Source organism: Colias eurytheme, chromosome 6 (assembly GCF_061535395.1).
Source record: "Colias eurytheme isolate Ceu_HAF_F1 chromosome 6, ilColEury1 Martin Lab GWU primary, whole genome shotgun sequence".
NCBI classification, from domain to species: domain Eukaryota; kingdom Metazoa; phylum Arthropoda; class Insecta; order Lepidoptera; family Pieridae; genus Colias; species Colias eurytheme.
In genome coordinates, this window is record NC_142985.1 from 11,906,908 (window position 1) to 11,933,727 (window position 26,820).

The window sequence follows — 26,820 nt, forward strand, 5'->3', positions numbered from 1 at the left end:
TAATATTTAACATTAATAATATATTATAATAAGATTATAATGGATACCTAAGTTAAAATAATTTGGAAAATCCAAAAGTGCACGCCTCATAATTTTTTTTTAATAAATATTTATTAATTATTATTTTTGTTTATTTAATAACAATTAAACCACATCGAATCAGACCCTGAAAAATGAAAGGGTTCTATTCCTGAGCATACTCAAGCGTAAGAGAAAAAAAAAGACTCGATTAGTAAAGTATTTCGGTCGCTATCGTGTTAACAAGAAAAAGGATCCGCACATACAGACACACGGACGTCCAAGACAGAACTTTTTTAAACTGTTTTTTAACTAGTTTAAATAACAAAAATGACATCAAAAATATCATGAACGTTAAAAATAGTGTTTTTTCTTAATATGTGTGTGTATGTATTATCTTACAAGTGCAATGTATGATACATAAAGACATTTTAAGTTTGAAAAATCAGATGTTTTGCGCGAAGTGACAGTAGTACCCACCTCAACGCTTCGCTTATGAGGCGTGCAATAATTTAAAAATATTATGAATTAAATAATAAATAATAATTATAGGTAGTTATCCCTTCCATTGCCAATCCATTCCAGTTGCCATTAAAAGTCAAGGTCGTTCAGATGACTGAGAATTTACAATCCAAAATCGTCATCAATATATATCAATTATCTATTTATTGCACGCCTCATAAGCGAAGCGTTGAGGTGGGTACTACTGTCACTTCGCGCAAAACATCTGATTTTTCAAACTTAAAATGTCTTTATGTATCATACATTGCACTTGTAAGATAATACATACACACACATATTAAGAAAAAACACTATTTTTAACGTTCATGATATTTTTATGTCATTTTTGTTATTTAAACTAGTTAAAAAACAGTTTAAAAAAGTTCTGTCTTGGACGTCCGTGTGTCTGTATGTGCGGATCCTTTTTCTTGTTAACACGATAGCGACCGAAATACTTTACTAATCGAGTCTTTTTTTTTCTCTTACGCTTGAGTATGCTCAGGAATAGAACCCTTTCATTTTTCAGGGTCTGATTCGATGTGGTTTAATTGTTATTAAATAAACAAAAATAATAATTAATAAATATTTATTAAAAAGAAATTATGAGGCGTGCACTTTTGGATTTTCCAAATTATTTATTATTATGTGGAAGAAAATTTGGTATCCCATTTTATACTTTATCCAAATATGGAGTACATATGCAATTTAACACATATTTTTATACTTTCTATAAAGAGGTTTTTAACTTAAAAAAAAATACATTAAAAATTAAAATCAACAAAAAAAAAAACAATCTAGGTACACCTTTTTTATAATATTGTTGTTCGCTGTTCTGTGTAGACCATCGAAAACTAGCAATCATGTAAATTGCATGTCAAGCTACGTGATCGTCTCAGCCTTGTAAACAAACAGTATCCCACCAAAAACATTTTCATGTAAAATGTTGCCAAGACGAGCCCATATGACTCGCACTGTCAAAAAGTTATCAGATCTCATGTAGAGCCAAGCTTCTAACACTACACGCCCTAACTCTACAAGGCCTAACTTCACAAACTCTACACGTTAGTCAAAATATGTGGCTTGGCCATTTCGCTACATTCACATCGGCGTAAGGTGAAAAACTAATTCACTGTTCATTACTTTTGTGTTATACAATAGTTCTTGTAGTAACGAACGGCCAAGCCACATATTTTGACTAAGGTGTAGAGTTTGTGAAGTTAGGCCTTGTAGAGTTAGGGCGTGTAGTGTTAGAAGCTTGGCTCTACATGAGATCTGATAACTTTTTGACAGTGCGAGTCATATGGGCTCGTCTTGGCAACATTTTACATGAAAATGTTTTTGGTGGGATTTCATTTCTTTTTGTAGGTTGTTTGTAACAATTTTTTTTTAACAAGGAGTACCTATACATATATATATCTAGGGGAACCAAGTTTTAGATTATTAGATTAGACCTCTAGCGTCATCAAAATTTAATTTAAAATTACAGGTCTCATACAAACTCCCATCCCCTAGTTTAAGGGGTTGGGGGATGAAAGTTACAAGTTTTATAATTTTTTTTGTTGTTTGTGTGCTAATACTAGCTTACATACAAAATTTCAGCTTTCTAGGACATTAGGAAATACCTTAAGAATTTTGATGATCATCAGTGAGTCAGTGACGAAATTAGCGTTTTTTAGATATAAATAAAATCTGAAGTATAAAAGCTAATGTAATTAAAACTTAATATGTTCAATAAGTCCGCTATTGACAATATATCCCGAAAATTTTGTTGATCTAGCATAATCCAAACCCAAGTTATGAGGGTTCAAAAAAACGTCGAAGCGCTTCGAGAAAAGGTAGGTAGTGCCCGTGCGCCTCGCTTGGCTTGTCTTGGCGGGGGCACTACCGTGCCCCCAGATTTAATGTGCTAAAACAAGACTTATAAAAAGTTATAGTTAACTTCAAGGAAATAAATAGGATCCGGAGTAACTGCTTATAAGCTTTTGTGCTATAGAGTTAGGAATTTAAATTGAAAACAACATACCAAAAGTGGATTTATTTAATTCAAATTCTCTTAATCTCACTATCTCAATAGAATCAATTTTGACGTACCTACTCGTAGAAAAGTATGATCTATAGTAGAGCCATTTTAATAGGCAACATTTGACAGTTCAACAAAATTCAACAACGTAACCTAGTAAGTAACAACGACATAGAATAACATGATATTTCTTTATTAGAACTGCACATTTGCTTAATTTTTTTCAACTACGATTACATATTAAATATTAATTATAATAATAATGACCAATACAAGTAATTTTAAGATTTGGTTTTACTGATAAACCATTCTCAACTTAATAAACAATTCGTCGCAACAATTTTGTGTCAATAAACCTTTTTTATGTACCTGTAAGTAATAAAATGGTAAGAAATAATAAAATAATATCAAGTTCAAAAGAACATCATACAAAAAAGGAAATATCGTTAAAATATTTCAATTGTATCTTGTGATTAATAAAAATGATGATTAAGTAGTAACTACATATTTGTTTATAATAATGATGGGCTACGTATGAACTATGAACTTATTGTAAATTTTTTGTTGCAGATTGAAAATGGCGACGACAGTGACACAGAAAAATGGGAACGCACAAAATTTAATAAAACAAGCACCTTGGTAAGTATTTTATGTATAATTTTTAATTAACCTTAAGTCCACAACAAAGCTTTGCTTAACAGCTGTTTAATTCCTGTTTAAAACATTAATTTTATTTTAAAATAAATATTCTTAGTCCGAAAAAAAAATCACGCTTTTATAAGAAAAGCCCATGAAATTATTGTATTGTCACTGATCATTTATAAGAGTAGGTACAAAGTTTGAATTAAAATTTAAATCTGTCAGTAGGTATAATGGACCAAAATGTAAGGAGTCGGTTACATTATACATACAAACATACAGGTGAAGCTATTAGATGCGTCTGTTTAGAACATTAACGGTAGCTATGTACCTACCTACCGTTGTTGAAGTGAAACTTCTTTATCGGGGTAGGAAAAAAAATTAGTGTAACATTTTTTCGTTACGCGCCATCTTTTTCTTATCCCTACCACGCGTGATTCGACGCATTTCTGTAAAGTTGCATATAGTAAATTATTTTTTGAAAAATAAGGTCATAAAGAAGTTTCACTTCTTACGTGTGTACACTAGTAGTTAGTACACGACTACACGCACACCATTTTTTTTTATCCATAGACTTATTTATTTTCTTATCAGTGCTATTAAAATTGTATTTTTAAATGTGCACATAAATGCTTATTCATTCGCTTTTTATATAAATTGATTTCCTTTGTTCGATTAATTATTTTCAACATAATGGAAAAAAAATATAATTACTATGGAAAATCGCATGAAATTGACCTTTGATATTTGTAATTAAAAGAATAAGTACCTATATTTAAATCTATTTGCATTATTTTAAATGTTAATAAGGTTCGAATAAAATAAAATAATGTTAATGCACTTAGAAAGTAGGTACCATACTATAATATTTGTAATCCTTTAAAAGTTAGAAAATACGTTGTGAATTGAGAAATGTTTGATCGTTTTCAAAAAGACAGAAGCACACATTAAGCATCTTCCACAAGCTTAGCTGAGGATTCTTAATTCTTATTGATGAAAGAAAAAATCGAATCCATGTTACTCATGAATAATGAATGTACTTTTCTGACTGTGAAATGATTTTGAAATCTGTTATGTACCTAGTTCCGAGCCTATTCTTTTCAAATACACAACCAAATTTTTCCTCTTTATAAAATTTTTAACGCCTCAAGGAACTATAAAGTGTATATGTCACGGCTAAAGGTAGGTGAGAACATAAACTTAAGATTAGCCGGCTAAACTTAGGTTTATTTTCGACGAGGTGTTAATGTTAGTTTGTTCTATCTTTAGCCGGCTAAACTTAAGTGTAACCGCAGGCCCGTGGCTAAAAATGTCGGGGTGGGTAGATTTGGTTAGCGCCGGGCCGGTGGAGGGCTTGAGGGGCCCGCACAGTGCCAGAAAACACTCGCCCTGTTCCTTACATGTATTATAGTAACCAAATCTACCCACCCCGACTCAGGGCAGAAAGCTGGTGGCTAGGTTAGGTTAGGTTAGAACTCTTAAGACCCGCACGAGCCGAGCGAGCGCAGCGAGCGTGCTGCGGCAGCAGCCGGCGAAGTGCCAGAAAACACTCGCCCTGTTCCTTACATGTATTATAGTAACCAAATCTACCCACCCCGACATTTTTAGCCACGGGCCTGCGGTTACACTTAAGTTTAGCCGGCTAAAGATAGAACAAACTAACATTAACACCTCGTCGAAAATAAACCTAAGTTTAGCCGGCTAATCTTAAGTTTATGTTCTCACCTACCTTTAGCCGTAACATATACAACTATAAGCAAAACAGTTCAAAATTTGCAAACAATCCGAGCATCAAGGTCATTGGTCCTTTGAATTGTTTTTGGTTGCACACATGCGTAGGTACAGACTGCCGACTGCGTGATGTAATCGGTTTATGATTATCGAAGATTTTTCCGCTTCAATCAATTATAAAACTTCCTTACGTAGGTATACCTAAGTATTATTATTTCGATCAGAACTAGGTACACAATATTATGTAGTAGGTAGGAACATAGTACAAAAATTCTCATGAGGTCTAATAATTTCCCTAACTTTTCAATATTATTAGTTTTTTTACGTTAATCAACATTTTTCAAGTTTCTGTTATTATACAGGGTGTAATCGTTAAGTGTGCACAGGCGATTATTCCGTAACTATTACAGATATCAAAAAACTGTAATCTGATATCGAAAGTACTTAACCTAATGAGTAAAATGGCCATAATACATTTAAAAAAAATGTTGTGTGGTTTTATGAAACCACGGTAAAAGTGAAACTGTTCGAACGGTTCCGAACACTGCTTTGTGTAGCGCATGTCGCGTGACGGTCGGCTGCCGAGTAGGTATACCTACTCGGCAGCCGCGATACACGCGACATGCGCTACACAGACCAAAAAGTTTGAGACGATTTAATAAAAGTTTCACTTTAATAAAACGAGAAATATCTAAAAAATTAACTTAAAACCCTCCCATACATTTAGTATGAGTCACTTGAAAAATCTGCTATGAATACAAAATGAAATAAAATAAATTGTAAGGGAGCGTTTAATGTAACATTTTTGGATATTTCTCGTTTTATTTTTAAAAATGTATTATGGCCATTTTACTCATTAGGTTAAGTACTTTCGATATCAGTTTAAAGTTTTTTGATATTTGCAATAGTTACGGAATAATCGCTTGTGCACACTTAACGATTACACCCTGTATATACCTATTAATAAGTAATAATAATTAATAACCCATTTCGAAATCAGGGTCATTCATTTGGATTTTGGACATTTAGGAGCTTTTAAAAAGACAAGAAGTCCTTGTGATTCTTTTTCAATCGTTTGGTGTAATTAGTGAAAAATAATAATTTGAAAGTGAATGAAATGTAATATATGTATGTAAAATTATCAATCGTGAGCAGTTCAATAAATGATTAGAATAAATATACCGGATCAGTAAGAACTAAGAAGAGCATTAATTAACTTGCATCGCATTTGCATCACTATTTCAATTGAAACGGAAAAAACAGATTTATATAGCTCAATAATAATTATAGAACCAGTCAGGTGTTGAAATTTAATTGTGAGGAAACAATGACAATTCGAAACGAGACTAGCTAGTGTTTTCATACTACGTACCTAGTTACCTACCTACGTGGCTACGTATTTATTTCTACTAGGTATATCTAGACTCAAGGATATTCTAGAATCTGATAAGATTTTTAAGATTCATTTGTTTTTGAAAAAAATTATAGCTGTCATTGGTGCAGCGATGGTTTTCAAAATTCGAAATTATGTCAAAGTTCACTTCCCATAATTCATTTCTTTTTTTTTTATTTTACTGTATTCATCAGGCGGCAGGCCACATATTTATTTTTACCCACATATTATATTTAATCATCGTACTCAATATCTTTCATATGAATGAAAGCTGTGTCATGTCATTGATACTTATCAAGCGAGAGGTCATCGACCCGCTCGTATCAAGGAAAGTTTGCGCACAGTCGATGTTATCGCAAAATTTATTGTTTGACCAAATCCTGGTTGATTCAATGAAATGATAAAAATGGACCAGAAATGTATAGTTTTTAGTTTTTACCTTAAAAAGGGTGTTAGTAGCTAGCAGTCCGTTATTGTAGAGTAATATTATAATTACACAAGACTGAAATAAAAAAATGAATATTCAATTTTTATTGAGTGTCTCTCATGAGATTTAATAAAATAAACCCAAAATTATTCAACACTTAAAATTTTCAGGCAAAACAAACAGGCAACCATTCTTAATTACTAACTCCAACGTTCTAAAAATAACTCTAAATTTATCAGTTTTTATTATTTCATTATCTTCCTAGGTACATATAAATACACAGATAATCTGAAGTCTGAACAACAATGTCACCGTACATTTGCCCAATTTAGCACCACACGCACGCACACTTACGCAATGGGCACACGCACACACGATTAACCTTATCCGATACGCATCCAGTGACTAGACAGTGCCATTTATGTAAATTTACCACAGTCGACTGTGACCTTTGACTCTGAATGTTTTAGAACCAGATTAGCACGCAAGTTTGTTTCGAAAGAAGGGATTCAAATGGGAACGCGTCCTATTTAGATGTTCAAGATATCATACAGTCATAGACCAGAGTATTAAACCATAATGCTCTTAGCATAGACCACACAATAATTATTATCTGAAGATACACATTACACAACTAACGAAGTTATTTATGTAATTTTCAAAACTGCGTCGAACAGATTTCATTGAACTAAGTAGTTCTATACAGAACTCCAAAAATAGATGTTCATTGTACATTGTTTAGAAAAGAATGAACGAATAAAAGCTCAGAATAAATTGTATAAATACAATAGTTGAAAAATACATGCTACAGAAAAATATTCAAATAAAAAAACGTGTTTATATTTTTTAGCATGTCGTAAACAACGGAATAATACAATCACAGGTAATAGAGTCAGGGAATATCTTTGTTTCGTGCTAACTATATAGTTATAAAACAAATAAGAGCTTATTGATGCGCTGTATTAGTATCGCTATGATAATTAAATCTATACTAATAATATTATAAAGCTGAAGAGTTTGTTTGTTTGTTTGTTTGAACGCGCTAATCTCGGGAACCACTGGTCCGATTTGAAAAATTATTTCGGTGTTAGGCGCGGGTCAAACACAAGCGGCGCGGGCGCGGGCGTGCCATAAGCGCACCTCTTGAATCTGTTTTGCACCACGTCCTTCTTATACATTTTGTATGAAAGAATTTTGGACAGGCGTCGAGACGGCACGCCACGGTTGTGCCAAGGTTACGCCGCCTTTCCAAAATTATTTCATACTAGCAATGCCCTGCGGTTTCACCCGCATAGATAGCGATATCTTTACAGTGAAAAGTCTACTATAGGTCGGACATGAAAATCACCTTTACCCCGTCCCGCACTACGGCCTTTTTTTGCACGCCTCATAAGCGAAGCGTTGAGGTGGGTACTACTGTCACTTCGCGCAAAACATCTGATTTTTTTTTTTGTTTTAGTGGGAAAATCTTTCATAGATACCCACGGCCTCCAGGGGAGGGGCCGTGGGTTATGTCGGATTCCTACCGACCAAAACCCCACTGTGTTCCGTCAAGACGCATATTGGTAGAATTCCTCCGTGACCCCCGCACTACGGCCTGCTCGAACAGTATACCTACTATTTTCTGTAGATTGACACTTTTAAATTCGTTATATCTTTTGAATGGAATATCCAATTCTTTTCATTTAAAAAGTATTTTGCTGGTATTAAAACAGTCTATAATAAAACATCATTTAATGGGATAAGGATTAATATATGTGTATGGATAACATGGTTTGATTACTGTCGGCACTTCTATTTACTTTGAAAACGTAAAAAAGTTGTTGTAGTAACATAACTACTGAAGATGGACATATGGTATCGCGGACTTTCTTGTAGATATTGATCCATTCTATAATACTGTAGAACATTTTTTTGTTCTATCTTCAATAGATTCCGCAGCGCACGCGATGACAGAAGTTTTATTGAGGATTTTTTTACACCTTGGGTTACATTATTGCATTTTTGGTAAGGATCTCTAATTTTTTTGAAAATGCAATATAGCCTATGTTGCTCAGTAAAGATGCAGCTTTCTAATGTTGAAAGAATTTTTGAAATCGGTCCAGTAGTTTTTGCGTGAAAACCATACATACATACATACTTACATACATACTTACAAACTTTTCCTCTTTATAATATTAGTATAGACAAAATGCCAATAGCGCACCCGATGCACGCCGGCAGCGCGCCCGCGGCGCGCCGCGCCGCTTGTATTATGTCCCGCGCCTTAGATAGCTCATTTATCAAGGAAGGCTATCCATACTAATATTATAAATGCGAAAGTAACTCTGTCTGTCTGTCCGTTACTCAATCACGCCTTAACTACTGAACCAATTTGCATGAAATTTGGTATAGAGATATTTTGATACCCGAGAAAGGACATAGGATAGGTTTTATCCCGGAAATCCTACGGGAACGGGTTTTTCTTTGAAAACGCGGGCGAAGCCGCGGGCGGAAAGCTAGTAGGCTATATATCATCACGATTCACGCTACGACCAACAGGAGTGGAGCCACGGGGGTGAAACCGCGCGGAGCAGCTAGTTTTATATATATTTGTATAACTTATTTCATTAATCCCTTAACTTATATAATATATTTTATTTTTAAAGTGTTATTGTTTCAATTTTAACCTCATTGCAATTTACCGGGTTGTTCAGCTAATACATCCTAATCAGGAAGCGGTATGAAATATCTACATACCTACGATATATTCCCATACCTATGAAATATACACGAAACATTCATAAAATTCTGTTGAGAAATAGTTCACAGTAACTGGAAACAGTTTTTAGGAAGAAAGCATAATATGTCATAACATAAATTAATAGTAACTTCTGATGCTTCTAGTCTACATTCTCAGCACTACATAGTATAAAACAAAGTCGCTTTTTGTCCCTAGTCTCTTTGTATGCTTAAATCTTTAAAACTGCGCAACGGATTTAGATGCGGGTTTTTTTTGATAGATAGAGTGATTCAAGAGGAAGGTTTTAGTATATAATTTACTTATTAGGTTTTAGACAAAGCGGGCGAAGCCGCGGGAGGTAAGCTAGTATCGAGATAAATCAATAGAAATGTTCATACAAAAAACCTTAAACAGAGAAGATACATTTCTCACAGTTAATGATATGTTATGTTTGTCCCAGTTACGACATGAATATTACGTTTATGTTCTGTTTACACGTTTACACATTACCATTGATGCAATACAGAAGATTGCAGCTAAGATAATTAGACAAATATTTTGTTGGAACAACCTCTAACTGGTAGCATTGTCGAAAGCAGATTGGGTAAATAGGTGAACATTGTGAGGTTAATGAAATATATATACTAGTTTTCGCCCGCGGCTTCGCCCGCTTTGTCTAAAACCTAATAAATAATATACTAACACCTTCCTCTTAAATCACTCTATCTATTTAAAAAAACCCGCATCGAAATCCGTTGCGCAGTTTTAAAGATTTAAGCATACTTACCTATAATAGGGACGTAGGGACAGAAAAAGTAATATATTAGCTGCTTGTTCAGACTTTGCCCATTGTTTAAGGAATTATGATACCTAATCCGTCAAGATGCTTACGAACGATAAAATAATTTTCAAAATCACTTCAGTAGATCCAGAGACAAACCTTTTGTATAATATTAATATTCATAGATAAAGGTAATACATACTTACAAGTTACGACATACACATAAAAATAAGTACATAAAAATGTAAATTTTTTTATCAAGAAAAACAACTAGAACAAATATAGCTTCAAGAGCATTTTTTTTTTAATTTGGAAAGAACGAAGGTCTTACTTATAAAAGGTGATTTCTTAAAAGGATAGGTAGGTATTGCAAATGTCATTAAAATTCTTATCTCGATTCATCTGCATTATGCATAGAGATATTTAATTTTCTTTATTTGCAATGTTGTTTATTTTATCACTAACTTGTTTAGTTTTTCAATAATAAAGAGACAACAAAGGCGTACCTATGTGACGTGCATAATAATTAAAACAAATACTTATGTTTGATTTTACATTTTATCTTCCAACGCAAGGTTCAAGATTAACCCGGTGTACAAAATTTTACCTTCTTTCTAATGACTATCTACAATACGAATCGCACATTTACAATACAAGTCGTACATTTACAATACGAATCGTACGTTCGACAAATTTACGCACACGTATGTTTATGTACACTATCATTGCTTTCTGTTCGGAAATAAAACAAGCAGAAAAAAATATATTTACGAAGTCTTAAAATTGCGTATAACAATTGCGTTCAATTTCATTTATTACCATTGATCTGTTCACACGACACTAATACATGTAGTACCTATGTATATTATCTGTGCTAAAACTTGCGATTTATGCGTGTGAATTGTTTTTCTGTATAATGGAGTAATGTGCTAATAGCACAGACTCATTTGCGTTAATCAATTATCGCAAGAATGACACGTTTTATATTTTAGCAATTTTTACTGCAGCTTATGTACTTGATTATGTTTAAAATATTATGGATTAAGCATAATAATTAAACGTAATGTATGTAATGTGATTAATATAATCATGCTTAGCATAAAAATCGCGGGTCACAATTATTATCTTCTGTAGGAAGGTAGGTTCTAATTTATGTTAATATTATAATAAACATTATGATACTTTTTTTGTGAATATTTTATACTTGTAGACTTGACATTGGCATAAACAAATAATTGGCGGGAAAATTGACATTTACGTGAGCAACCACAAAAAAGGAAACCCATTCGAAACAATCACAAGCGAATTATCTACGAAACAATCCGGCCACGGGAAGGATGCGTTCAATTTTTTTTGTAATGTTTCCGATAATTATGCAACCGATGCAACTGCACTAGTGAAAGTTAAACCGCGCATTAGACTCGCACACTCCAAAACCAGCGCCGCGTTGTGAAGCGCGGCAAACGCGTTTTTGACATTTCGTTTTTGACATAAAGTGATGTGGTTAAACGTGTCTATGGTTCAATCAGGGAAGAAACAGAATGTATTGTTTTTTGAGTGAGTTGTAGATTTATTTTTTATTTTTTATTCCGTGTTTTTAATGATTGTCAAAATTAGATGTTTTGAATCATTTAAGTAATTATTATTATCAAACCAGTGATTCGAAAGTCTACATTTATGGTAATGCAAAATTAATATAATGAAATAAATTTGTTAATTAGGTAGATTAAGTAAGAACCCACGTGTAAATTTTGTGAAAATTTTTAAATTGTAATTACATAATAGGTACAGATAATTCATAAAGATTTATTTTTAAACAAAAAATAAATGACATTAAAATTTATAAATACACAAAGAAAAATAATAATTATTATTTTTCTTCAATTTAAATTCATGAAATAAGTATTAAAATCCTTCATAAAATATGTGTAAGTAGTTAATTATTGTTCCTTCAATTATTTAATTAAGCAATAGGTGGTTATTACCAATTAGTATACCTAACTCGAGTCCCGGGGTTTTTATTATAACTAGCGGTCCGCCCCGTCTTCGCCCGTGGTACATATTTACGTTTCTCTACATAAGAACCATCCTCGTACTTCAAGGAATATAATAAAAAAGTATTATCGAAATCGGTCCATCCGTTCACGCGTGATGCGGTGACCAAGGAAAACGTTTTTTTTTTATATATATAGATAGATTAAGATTATTGATTATGTTAATTCCTTACAAGTCCCTACTCATGAGAAATAAAAAACGTGTGGATGTGTTTGTATGTACAGTTTGTATTATAGTGGATGAATTTTAATGTGGAGACACTATTTTGGAAGAAATTTAGTCAAAATTATGTTCTTGCTATGCTAATAGAAACAATACAATAATAATTACGTTAATCGATTCTGTTTTAAAAAAGAAGCAGACAACATCCAGAGTTATCTTTGCGTAAACACTGAACAATGTATCAACTATCATACAGGTATTATATTTAAGTAAATACATATCTACAGCTCCAATTAACTATAATAGCATTTTAATTCACTATTTCACTAACGAGTTAACAACAGCTATCTGAAATTAACAATCTTCAACTAATCATTGAACGAACTCTCTCAAGTTTTTTTAATCATATCGTAATAACAACAATTTTAGTATATATTTGTTGGATGAATTTCAAAGGATGTGAGTCAATAGACGTTGCAGTGCGTGATCGATTTAGTTCAAGAACATTTTGTACTAAAACATTTTCTACTGCTAATACCACGTAACTATAGTAAAAACTTGTTTTCACAGGAAGCTAGAGGTGTTCCATAAGGCTGGCGTTATGTAAAGCCCTTGTTCTGTTAGAGTTCTCTTTTATAGCAGAAATCATAATTATTATAGAGACTGGTAACCTAAGTTTCAAATAAAAAGTAGGTCGCCAATTCACTCTTTAGCTTCAAAAATCATAAAATTTCGTTACGACCGACGTGAAGAAAGACAAACAAACATTAGTAGTTTCTCAAGTAACGATTAGTAAAGATAAGGATGCAATAATAAAAATCAATTAGGATAATTTATTATTTAATACAACATGATGTAGGTTCATTTTACAGAACTACCTAGGTACTTATTTCTTCATATTTCTTCATAAATAAAACCGGCCAAGTGCGAGTCGGGCTCGCGCACAAAGGGTTCCGTAGCAGCAAATATAATAAATTACAGTTAAATCAACCTATCTCAAAAACTATAAGAGATACTTTGATCAAACCAAAAATCGTTGAAAGAGTTAATTAGCATGCATCACCTCTATTTTTTTTAGAATTTTATACCCCGTAGTTATAAAAATAGAGGGGGGGGGACATACTTTTTACGACTTTGAGAGCTGATATCTCAAAAACCGTTCACTTTAAGAAAAATGTTTTTTAGAAAACTTTATATCATTTTAAAAGACCTTTCCATTGATACCCCACACGGGTATGTACATCGAAAAAAAAAATTTCATCCCTCAGTTACATGTATGGGGGGCCCCACCCCCAATTCTTTTTTTTACTATTTAGTGTCATATTTTTGTAGCGGTTCATACAACACATATTCCCATCAAATTTCATCACTGTAGTACTTATAGTTTCCGAGTAAATCGGCTGTGACAGACGGACAGACGGACAGACGGACAGACGGACATGACGAAACTATAAGGGTTCCGTTTTTGCCATTTTGGCTACGGAACCCTAAAAAATAGCTGCCACTATCCTAATGTCGAAAGACAATAAAGTTTACTCAAAACCATCTCAAAACCAACTCAAAACATTCATCCAATTCATCTTCATCTTTCCAAATTCCACATAATATTATTAACCACTCGTTCGTTCGTAATCACTTATCTGAATAACTTTGAGTGAAAAACACCAACCTTACCTTTGCCTACTACAATAGGTACTTTGCAAATATTTTATCTAATCAGGTAATTAATTAAATACAATATATTTTTAATCCCTATAAAATCGAATTAAAATTCGCGAAGATAAGTCGGTAGTTAAATAACAAATACAAGTTTGCGGGTTGTCTAACCAATGACGTCACAGCTTGAACTGGACTCGCACCAAATATACTTCTATAACTTCCTGATTTTGCTGGATACCCGTTTATAATATTCTGTTATTATGCACTTTGTTAACATAATTTAGTTTTAGTGTATGTCATTATTGGTTTGGAACTTGGAAACTATTACAATTTTCAAAACTATGGTCTATATCACTACATAGTATAAAACAAAGTCGCTTTCCCTGTCCCTATGTCCCTATGTCCCTTTGTACGCTTAAATCTTTAAAACTACGCAACGGATTTTGATGCGGTTTTTTTAATAGATAGAGTGATTCAAGAGGAAGGTTTATATGTATAATAACATCCATTAAATAGTGGAGAAGTACTGTTATTTTCGAGATTTCTAATGTGATGTAGTAAAAAATTACATTTTTTCCGCTTACATTGCAAACGCAGGCTGAACCCTACGAGTTTTATCAAAATAATGTACTAAGTATTATACACATTGAAAAGGTCTACAGAAAAGTCCGCGATGGTATATTTCTATCTCTTATGGATAACCCACAATAACTTTTTTTGTCATTTACTTTTTACGACAAATTATGGCTAATTTTCGAAGCGATTTTAACCAATACAGCATTAATCTTTAACCAATTAAATACCTTGAATACATTGTTCATTTAATATAGATCTATATGGCCCTTTACACCGTATGATTTAAGTGAATATTTTCGAAGATATTACAGATTTAAAAATTGCGGGACGTAGCGATTGCGGCGGTACCGGCCGGCCGCCCGGCTATACTATATTTTATACCCGTGCGAAGCCGGAGCGGGCCGCTATGTTTGTAATTTTTATATACAACGTTCACAGTTTTTGTGTGGTGTGTTCACTGTAGTGTATTTAGTATCAGCATTGCACCCGTGCGAAGCCGGGGCGGGTCGCTAGTTACCTATATAAATACGAATTTTGTATGTTTGTTTCTGACTCCTTCACGCAAAAATTACTGAAACGATTTTCAATAAATTTGGCACATACTTGGATTAACATATAGGATAGTTTTTATCCCGAAAATCTCATGGGAACGGGAACTATCCTGTATCCTTTGATTACGCGGGCGAAGCTGCGGGCGAAAAGCTAGTAAATAAAGAACCTGAAAAGTAAAAACACATTGATAAGATAAACTCATGAAATTATTTTACTGTCATCGATCCTTGATAAGTATACAAATTGTATTATTTATTTATTTTTATTTAATTATTTATTGCACCACAAAAGAAATAGAGACACATAAAGTACAGCTAATAGGAAATAATGTGTACAAACGGTGGCCTTATCGCTAGGTAGCGATCTCTTCCAGGCCACCGTATTTGATAGTAGTACAATAGTTTAATGGGCCGGAACGGGTATTATCGTGAAATCGTGCACACGTCAGAAAGGGGCGAAAAGCTGGTTATTAAATGATAATATTATTGTGCATTGGAATCAGGTCATGATTAAAAGATTGCAAATATTAATTTCATGTTATAATTAAATATGTACATAACTGTCCGTTCGTTGATAAGCTGATTAAAATCGTGTGTGTGTTATTATTAGATATGGTTTAGAATTTAGGTGATAGTAACGTTGGATTTGATATGATTTTTTGAAAGCAAAAAGGGATTTTTTTATAAAAAATATAAAACAGATAATGCGCATGGCATTAAACATAGGTCTTCCGAGTACTGTGAGTTGTGAGTTGTGACCGACTTTGTTCAACTGTATAGTTGAACAAAGTCGGTCACACATAGTATTCGTATACATATTGGTAGAATATGCGTGTGTTGTTTCATCCAAATTAATAAAAAGCCCAAAATAATTGAATGCATTCAATTTTCAAATTAAAGCAAGATAAATTTTAAATATTTATCAAGTATTGCAATTAGATTTTACCCTCAATGTCTGAAGAATAAAAGAGAGCAATGATTTATTTTGATGCTGATTTATACTTAGTTAAGTTAATTTTAAATATTTTAGTAAAAAACACGTAAGGAGTTTTCAGCGTATGTGTACCACCTCTTCATAAATATTTTATAAAAAAATATTTCACATTACTCGAAAATTTATTGAAAATTATGAATGAAAATCATAGCATGCATGGAAATTAAAAGAAAACAGAAAAATAGAAATTGCCAAAAATTTCCTTCGAGCCGGATTTGAACCAGCGACCTATGGATATCAGTTACAGCCAGCTACAGTCCACCGCTCTACCAACTGAGCTATCGAAGGTGTGACGATGAAGTCGAAATACCACTTCAATATTTATAAACGTTCTAGTTCTTTATCAATAAAATTATTAAAGTCGTTTTGCAATTTTTACGCATGATATTTATTTCTTATTCTATCCACTTATGTTTGTTTTAAATTTTGTGTCACTATCTCCCGGCCTATTTATATTATAATCTATTGATATTAATTATATTTCGAACTAGCGGTCCACCCCGGCTTCGCCCGTGGTACATGTTTACGTTTTCTCTACATAACAACCATCCTCGTACTTCAAGGAATATAATAAAAAAAGAATTATCGAAATCGGTTCAGCCGTTGTCGAGTTATGCGCTTACCAACACATTTTGCGATTCATTTTTATATATAAGAAGACTAGCGTAGAGTTTTAAGAATTCATGCATTTGAAAAAAAATGCTTCTGGAATTTTATAGATAAGTATTTTTTACGTACTCAGCGTATGTAAAACTACAAGTCCCTTCGCGCTTATTAAACCAGTGGTGGGACACCCTTTATAACATAACCACTTTGTACGATATTTATAACCTAACCAAATGCATTAGGTACTTCGTACAAAAACAAACAGCGTAGATCTCTATTCATTATCTGAAAGATAGCGGATATAATGCTGTAAGTAAATTATAGCCGTGTGTATATAATTGATAGAAAAGATTTATCTATCATTTAGTCGGATAACAAGATAATAGTCAGTTCAATAAAGAAACGAATCTTCAATGGCGGCCAAAGCTGACTTTGACAGATGGTAGGATCATCAAAAAAGAAAATAAAAATAACGTAAATTGATAATTATTTTATTAATTATTTCAAATTGTTTGTTGACAAACTTTTTTGTTATTGTATTTGTGTATTTATATGAATTATCATATTTACGTATACAGAATATAATAAAATCCCCATAATACTTGTAATAAGCCCATAAAACTGAACAACTTTTCCCAAAGAACATATTTTGTCAAATTCCAATAAAACATTATTTATTTTCGCAAATGCATAATTGTCATTGTAAATTTATGATAAAAACTATTATAGGGAAAATCAAATACATTTTAGTGATTTTATTTTTCCATTTTTTTTTTGCATACCGTACGGCCGTGTGTGAGCGAGAGGGAATGATAAGCGCCGCCATTGAAGATTCGTTTCTTTAAAGAACTAACTAATAGCACGCAACACGCAAGGTCACATAGTTTCCCCTATATACTTAGAGTTAGTATTTTCTAATACAATTAAATAATACATACATAATACATATATCTGTTTTTATTATATCTACGTAAGTTTTTATATTTTATAGATTTTACATTATTCCATTCCATTATTCTGAAATAAATATCGTTAAAGTGATACCTACGGAATTGGAAAAAAAGTATCATCACCATATTGATTATTTTACAGTTCAAGTATGTAAGTAGGTATACAGGAATTCTTGTTTAATGGTACTTTATTATTTGTGTTTATTAATAAAATAATTTGGAAAATCCAAAAGTGCACGCCTCATAATTTTTTTTAATAAATATTTATTAATTATTATTTTTGTTCATTTAATAACAATTAAACCACATCGAATCAGACCCTGAAAAATGAAAGGGTTCTATTGCTGAGCATACTCAAGCGTAAGAGAAAAAAAAAGACTCGATTAGTAAAGTATTTCGGTCGCTATCGTGTTAACAAGAAAAAGGATCCGCACATACAGACACACGGACGTCCAAGACAGAACTTTTTTAAACTGTTTTTTAACTAGTTTAAATAACAAAAATGACATCAAAAATATCATGAACGTTAAAAATAGTGTTTTTTCTTAATATGTGTGTGTATGTATTATCTTACAAGTGCAATGTATGATACATAAAGACATTTTAAGTTTGAAAAATCAGATGTTTTGCGCGAAGTGACAGTAGTACTGGTAGTACCCACCTCAACGCTTCGCTTATGAGGCGTGCAAAAATCCTATTCGATTGTAATTATAATTTAGTGTTATAACCAACTTACAGGGCCGTCTTAGACTATGCCGGGGCCCTTGGGCACACAAGAATTGGGGGCCCTTTGAAACATAAAGAAATCAAACTAGGAATACAAATTTTTTCCCACAATTATATATGTTTTTGCCATAAATTTAAACTTAAAGAAGTAATAAGAAACGAGAAAATTTCTTTGTTAAATTTTTGCTCCATTTTTCTTATACATTTTACAAAAAAGTTACTTCTGACCAATCTTGTATTATATGGTCTTTTGAGGAAACTTTTTTCCTTATTTTTTTATATATAATTCATTTGAAACGCTGCTGCTGTAATGGCGCTCCAAAGTAGACTTAAATTAAATTTAATTAAGAAATATTTTAAGAATTACTTTTTCAAATTACCTTTCTCTTTTTCAAATTTATCTTTTTAATTAGCATCTGGATTTTTTCTTTCGTAGCCGTTTCATATTGATCAAAATTATTGCGTGCGTTATTGACGTAATTTATTCAAGGCCTAGGCAAATGGCAAAAGTCAAAACGCTTGTCATCTATTCGTATAGAAATGGTCCGGTGTGAACAGAGTTCACTAAATTCTAGGACCTTTAAAACTACAAAATTTCATATCCAGCAGTAAATTAGTAAAATTGTTCAAAGGATTACTAAAAATAAAATACAAAATTAACTGTCATTCCGGTACGTGAATTAAAAAACATATTCCAGGTTATAATTTATACTGAAACGATCAGTTTTATCATAAAATCATCAAGGTGTGAAGTGATTTAACCCGTGACGCGTCCGGCGCACAGCCGGCACCGATCCCGATAGTGTCAAGGGAGTTCACGAAATCTAGCTTTTTTATGACTACCGAGTTTGAAAATTTTATTTACCCTATTGTTCTATAATTATATGCCATGTATGATATATTTTTGGAAAGAGGAAGAAACTAGTTATAGCATAAAAATGTAATCATGACGATATATTTTTTCTATAAAATTATAAAAAATTGATTTTCTTTTGTTTTAATTTTAATTGCTTACATACTAACACTTACATGATAATGCTGAGTCATCAAATGATCATATTCACGTTTTCATATCACTACACGATTGCCAAATATGTACATTCACTTATATTTTCACACATTTAACACAACGTATTTCACTATGAATAATAACAAATCTCCATTATTCACAAACAAGAAAAAAAGCGCCATTTTGCGTCTTCCGCACTGAAAAGTTGAGACACTTTTTCACTGAGTATTCTTCAAATATCCCTAAAACCAATATCATAAACGTATTCTACGTAAAATTTCCAGTAATATACGTCTCAATTATCACTCATCTAATTATTCCTCTCGGCATAATTCACAATCCAAATATTCGTTGAACAAGACAAATGTCACAAACTATGGCCGATGACGCAACTCAATCAATGATTCACTTTTTTTTTTTATTTTGTGGTTTTGGTCTCTATTGCCTGTCTCGGAGTCGTGTCGATTCGAATTATAAATGTTTAAGGCATAGAGAAATATTTTTTATACTGGAAACATTCACTTGTAAGAACTACAGGTGACCTTCAAAGTCATTGGCCGCGTTATGAACAGTCGTTGTTACGCAGGACGCTACAGTACAGTTTTAGTTATGAGCAACCGTCTGTACATAGGACGCGTCACGGGTTAAGAAACGTGTGCATATTATAAGGATGGGATGAGTTTATAAATTGTTATATCTTAGAAAATGGTAGGAAGCTACATCTTAGGAAAATAATGTATTGATTCTTTTGTATAGACAATTTTATGATCTACAATTTGGGTAAAAGTGGTTATATGATAAAACTTATCGTTTCGGTAAAAATCACGAAAAACCTATATAATATATTATCTATTGACTTTTAGGAAAATTTTTTTTCCTAGTAACAGAAGGTTGGGAAATTTTAATATATTTTTGAAGTGAAACTTCTTTAGGCGCATTGAGAGTAAAATTTCAAGGTCGCATCATAACAATACCGTAACGTCATGGAGTAATTCAACGATTTTGGTATCTTATAATCTTGCCAAAGAAGTGGGCTAGCACCGAAATCATTTTTCAAATCGCACCAGTAGTTCCCGAGATTAGCGAGTTCAAACAAAAAAACAAACTCTTCAGCTTTATAATATTAAGTATAGATGGTGTTTTTAATAATTTTACCAAATTTCGGCTGGATGGGAATTTTGGTCGTGGTCGTCGTCGTCCTTGGTAGTGTGACCGAAACATTAGCAAAACGTCATAAGCTTATATCAATTAGTATCAATAGCGGATTCTATTCTCTAGCGTTTCTGCCACTTGTCTAGAGGCCCAGAGATTAAAGTTTTGTCACAACGCCCTTGTATGCTATTCTGTAAACTTAGACTTGTTATTAATTTTCATAATTCCCAAAATAATTCAAGTAAAAATATATTATATTACGTTAATAAGTAAATAAATAATTGGAGTAAATGTCTGATAAGTTAATTATAATGGTGTTCGAATCACTCGAATTATTCCTATACCAGATGTTTTGATTCGAATAAATCTGAAAATGATCTGACGTTCTTGCAACGAGAAAAGTGTATTGCTTTTTAATAAAATATTTTGAGATTTATGTGAGAAAAATTGTCAGTCCTACATCTCCTCCAGGGGGGCCCCCAGACGATGGGGGGCCCTGGGCACTGGCCCCCTGTGCCCCTATGGTAAAGACGGTAATGCCAACTTATAGTGGTGTATTTTAATTTCTATGCGTAGGTATATTTTAAGAGCCAACAAAACTAGTGAGAGAATTATTCAAAATTAGGCTTTTCTATTATCTATTGCTGTCGCGCTATGCCTCAAGGCTCAAGCCTCCCCCGTAGAGCGCGACAGGGACAACTGCAGCTCGGGCCGAAAATACCAAGGAAAATTACGCAAATTCGACGTTCCGTAGTCCCCTATTTCCTCCTCCAATACTGGACCGATTTAATTACTTTTTTCTTAATTATTTTCTTAATTAAGTAGAGAAAAGTATAGGCTATGTTCCTACGTTTTGCTTTTTTTATACAATGTCCAAAAATTAGTTTTGTGGAAGACGGAACATAACGGAAAATCTGTCCTATTTCTCACGTTTTGGAAGGTTCATATCTTTTATAATAATTAAGATATGACAAAAAGGAAAACGTGGCTAAAGTTACCATAGATTAATAATAAAAAAAATATTATAATAAAAAAAAATAGTGGCACAATCCAGGGAGGAAATAGGGGACAACGTTTGTATGGAAAAACGGCTCTTTTGTTTGTTCCAAATTCTGACTGAACTTTAACCACGACCATAATATGTAGCTATAGACAGACGCAGGAGATACGTTACATATTATACTAGATAATGGATTCAACACACAATGCATTCCTCATCACATTATATGCTTCATACATTGTGATGAGAGTGATATTGTTAAGTTGAAATTACGACGCGGACGTCTAGAAATTGCAGCAAATATGTGATCAATTTTGTGTCTCAATATAGGTCGTAATACACTGAATATCAATAGAAGACGCATGACCTCCTACAAATACTATAATTAATAACATTATAAACGCGAAATTAAGAATGTATGGGTGTAAATGTTATTGCTCTATGTTTATTTATCTCACACGCAACATCAGCTGATCGAATCTATATAAAATTTGGTGCAGACATAAATTATTTATACATAGTCAGAATTAGCACATACTTTTTACCACAGTACTATGCAAGCAAGCACAGGTTCCAGCTAGTATTATTATACAGATAATAGTTGAAACTTGAAACGATGTATGTAATATAAAGCAGCATCCGGAGGGGTCCCTATTTCTTCATACATAACTTTTGCATACTCATTATGCGTTGCAAAAACCTTGTCCCGAATTCAAATGGGACATGATAATCTATTTATTGCAAGTGTTATAGTTATTGCACGCCTCATAAGCGAAGCGTTGAGGTGGGTACTACTGTCACTTCGCGCAAAACATCTGATTTTTCAAACTTAAAATGTCTTTATGTATCATACATTGCACTTGTAAGATAATACATACACACACATATTAAGAAAAAACACTATTTTTAACGTTCATGATATTTTTGATGTCATTTTTAGGGTTCCGTAGCCAAAATGGCAAAAACGGAACCCTTATAGTTTCGTCATGTCCGTCTGTCCGTCTGTCCGTCTGTCCGTCTGTCACAGCCGATTTACTCGGAAACTATAAGTACTACAGTGATGAAATTTGATGGGAATATGTGTTGTATGAACCGCTACAAAAATATGACACTAAATAGTAAAAAAAAGAATTGGGGGTGGGGCCCCCCATACATGTAACTGAGGGATGAAATTTTTTTTTTCGATGTACATACCCGTGTGGGGTATCAATGGAAAGGTCTTTTAAAATGATATAAAGTTTTCTAAAAAACATTTTTCTTAAAGTGAACGGTTTTTGAGATATCAGCTCTCAAAGTCGTAAAAAGTATGTCCCCCCCCCTCTATTTTTATAACTACGGGGTATAAAATTCTAAAAAAAATAGAGGTGATGCATGCTAATTAACTCTTTCAACGATTTTTGGTTTGATCAAAGTATCTCTTATAGTTTTTGAGATAGGTTGATTTAACTGTAATTTATTATATTTGCTGCTACGGAACCCTTTGTGCGCGAGCCCGACTCGCACTTGGCCGGTTTTGTTATTTAACCCTCTACTACCTGACCCTAAAATCTTATACGTAACTACCTACTTGGAGTCTCTCAGACTCCCATACTTTGAACTCTTAATAAACAAAAACTATTATAAATGAAAATAAATTTAAAGAAACATGTTATAGCTTGAACACTTCTTTATTTCTTAAAAGTAAAAAAAATATATATAACCTTATGGCTTATACTTAAAAACTACACTTTTTTTTAAAGTAAGCAAAATTTTTTCAAAAGTTTTACACTTTTATTAAATGAGATCTTTAAAAAAACTAACAAAAATTAGGGACTCTCTTCATAAATTGTTTAAAGTTTAGTAACTAATCAACATAATGTGACACAAATTTTTGGCAAAAAAGAATTTTTTTTATAAAATTGCAAGGCTCAAACTTTACAATTTTTCCTGGCATATTGAGCACGCCGTGTAGGAGCACTGCAGGCATGTAGGCTTCTTACATATGAAACACAAGTACTGCGTCCTACGTTTTTTTTTTTCGGGTCACATGTGAAGCAGTACTTGCGTATTGCCAACTTTTCAGGTGCTTCATAACTACATCCTGCATCTGCATCTCTGTATCCGATGCAGAATCACAGGGAAGAACACAATTTTCTTCAATATCTTCCTCGTGTTCACTGCACTGTTCATCAAAACATTCTTCTTCATTCGAGGAAAGGTCCTCCTCCAACCAACGCTCAATATTTTTATCATTCGAGGTCATTTTGAACTCAAACAAAACAAAAAAGTTTCATGAAAAAGTCACGTAACTACCTACCTGGAGTCTCTCAGACTCCACGACATAGTTTTTTACTCACCAAAACACAGCGCGCGCGCGTATGACCTCGACGAGTGCAGGCGCGGTACTGAGGGTAGAGGGGCGAAGGTACACGGACGCACACCGTTCAAGGACACTTGCTTGTAAAGATATAGACAAAAATAAGACTGCTGGAGTCTGAGAGACTCCGGTCAGGTAGTTGAGGGTTAAACTAGTTAAAAAACAGTTTAAAAAAGTTCTGTCTTGGACGTCCGTGTGTCTGTATGTGCGGATCCTTTTTCTTGTTAACACGATAGCGACCGAAATACTTTACTAATCGAGTCTTTTTTTTTTCTCTTACGCTTGAGTATGCTCAGCAATAGAACCCTTTCATTTTTCAGGGTCTGATTCGATGTGGTTTAATTGTTATTAAATAAACAAAAATAATAATTAATAAATATTTATTAAAAAAAAATTATGAGGCGTGCACTTTTGGATTTTCCAAATTATTTTTCTATGTGTCTAGGAAAGGAAACGCCTTTTATTTAATACTTTTCATTCAAATTCATATACATGTAGCATGACAAATAAATAATTGTAACCATAGCTACTCCACAAAATGTTCTTTATGTTGTAAAGCTTTCCACTCAACGAAGGAAAAGAAAAACAACGCATTGTGCTCTATGCGAAAAGCCATTCAAAATTACATAACCAAGACTAATTAGCACTCTACATACAAGGCTGATTTCAAATTCAAGTAATTGTTTTGTACACACTGAGGAAACAACGTTTAGCAATCGAATATTTTAACCATTGATTTAACTAACGCGTGAATCATTTACAACATCCATTCATGCATTTGGATAAACAATATTCATAAGATAATAAATCATTTCTTGTTTTAAACTACGTATAAAAATACATAATTTGTGATTCATTAGGTATATAAAATTAGCTTTAAATACGGATTACTAATGTAGCGATAATTAATTAAATAAGAATAATCATTCATACTTTCTTCAATATGCAAAATTGTTTTACTGTTAAAATCTCTGAGATAAAGAGTTACAGTATGCGTCACGTAAAAAGAACGTTGGAAGAAATGTGATGGGGTGTGTTTGAGCATGGGTACAGAATAATAACTAGTAGCTTGGCATGGGTACAGATTCGCACGAAACTTTGTGTCTATTATTTTATTTTTGAACTAGCCTCGCGAATAGTGGCTTCGCATATTGTTATTCATAACCACCAAATAGATAAATCGCCTATCTATACGTAGCTTGACTGTCACCGTTCTTTTTACATGACGCGATCTGTAAAATATATTTCTAGTAGTGTAAAATGATGATTAAATTGTCTAATGCAATAATTTATTTGTTTAGGACGGACGAACAAGGCATCACAATGAAGGTGTACCAGGGCGTCATGATGGCGCTAGAGATCCTCGTGCTGATCGTGAAGATGTACGCCACGTGGTTCTACTGCATCTACCGCTTCTTCGTACCACCGGAGCCGAAGAGCGTTAGTGGGGAGATTGTGCTTGTAAGTAAAGTAGTGTTTTTAAGAATTAAATCGCTTCATAGACGGTTTGGGGTTCCAATGTTTTACATTTGTTGTATCAAATGCCTAATTTTATTGTAGACAAAAAGTTGTATTCAAAATTTTCCGAATATTTAGAATATAACCATAAGCATAGAACCATATTATGCTCTGTTTGTATTCACTCTACATATTGCTCTATTTATTGGTGAAAACGAAATTAAAGAGGTTCAGTTATTTCTGAGAAAACTACATACAAACACACAAAATTGTAGTTATTAATAAATTGTTTACATTTTACATCGATACCTAATCAAATTCCGTTGTAAGTACCGCTTAGCAGCAAACTACCTATTACAAAATGGTGTAAGTGTGGAGTCACATTGACGAAATGTTTACACAAAAACATGTTTTGCATCGCTTCAGTCAAGTTGCAATGCATTCCCTCATTTGTAAAGTTTATTACCCAGTGAGAGTGTCAAGGCCAAACATATACATATACGTTATACGTACCGTTTGAATAAGTTCAAGTCAGATTTTTATTAGAGTACTAGCTGTGCCCGCGACTTCGTCCGCGTGGAATAGTGACTGCATAGTAGTTACCACTTAACACACAATTATTGAGTAAACACGTCTTGAAACACGTACTATCATATACAACTAAATTATAAGTACTTACACATTATTATAAAGTTAAGAAATAAAATAAATAATAACACAAAAGAACTGTTAGTAAAATTTATTACTAAACTGAGCTATAAAACTTAGGTACAGAAGAGTTCAAAATTTCCTGGATGTGGTTATTCTCCCGCTCCCATATTCCTTCTACTTTCACAGACTTTCAACTTTTCCCTTGCACCCCTAGTAAATGGCAGAACCGATTTTGATCTAAATTCTAAACCATGTCTAATCATACCTATATATTATGTACATGTCATATCCTTTCGTTTGGTACTCCATTTGGATTATGTTTCCCCACTATCACCCCTAAGGTGCCCTATATGTAATAAACAGATTAACTAATTTTGATAAAACATGACTAATTGTAATTCACACGTCATTTGATATGCCGCTTGTTTATATTATTTGACCACATTCGATTATTCATTCCCACTTTTACCGCTATAAATCAATAAATGGATGAACCGATTTTGATTAAATATGCCTCATCATACTTCTCACGTCAGGTCATGCCCTTTCATTTGATATGCCACTTGGGTATATTATTTGACAACTTTTATTCCCACTTTTATACCTATATCCAATAAATGGATGAACCAATTTTGATAAAATATGTCTTATTGTACTTTACACGTCATGTCTTTCATTAGATA

At 32.9% G+C, this 26,820-nt stretch overlaps 1 protein-coding gene and 1 non-coding gene across 3 annotated transcripts in view; one reads left to right on the forward strand and one right to left on the reverse strand.

The window, feature by feature from the left end:
• The window catches only part of LOC149908065 (17-beta-hydroxysteroid dehydrogenase 13-like), a 40,017-nt gene that overhangs the window by 2,286 nt on the left and 10,911 nt on the right, over positions 1–26,820 (forward strand). The window contains exons 2-3 of one of the 2 annotated variants that reach the window (XM_090103193.1): positions 3,110–3,178; positions 25,330–25,489. In XM_090103193.1, the coding sequence (XP_089959319.1) occupies positions 3,110–3,178; positions 25,330–25,489 (229 nt within the window). Of the gene's footprint in view, positions 1–3,109; positions 3,179–11,629; positions 11,790–25,329; positions 25,490–26,820 lie in introns of those variants that run through there. The other variant, XM_090103194.1, reaches the window with a different exon arrangement.
• TRNAY-GUA (transfer RNA tyrosine (anticodon GUA)) lies at positions 16,430–16,517 on the reverse strand. The gene is given in 2 exon segments: positions 16,430–16,465; positions 16,481–16,517. It is a non-coding gene; the product is annotated as a tRNA-Tyr (tRNA).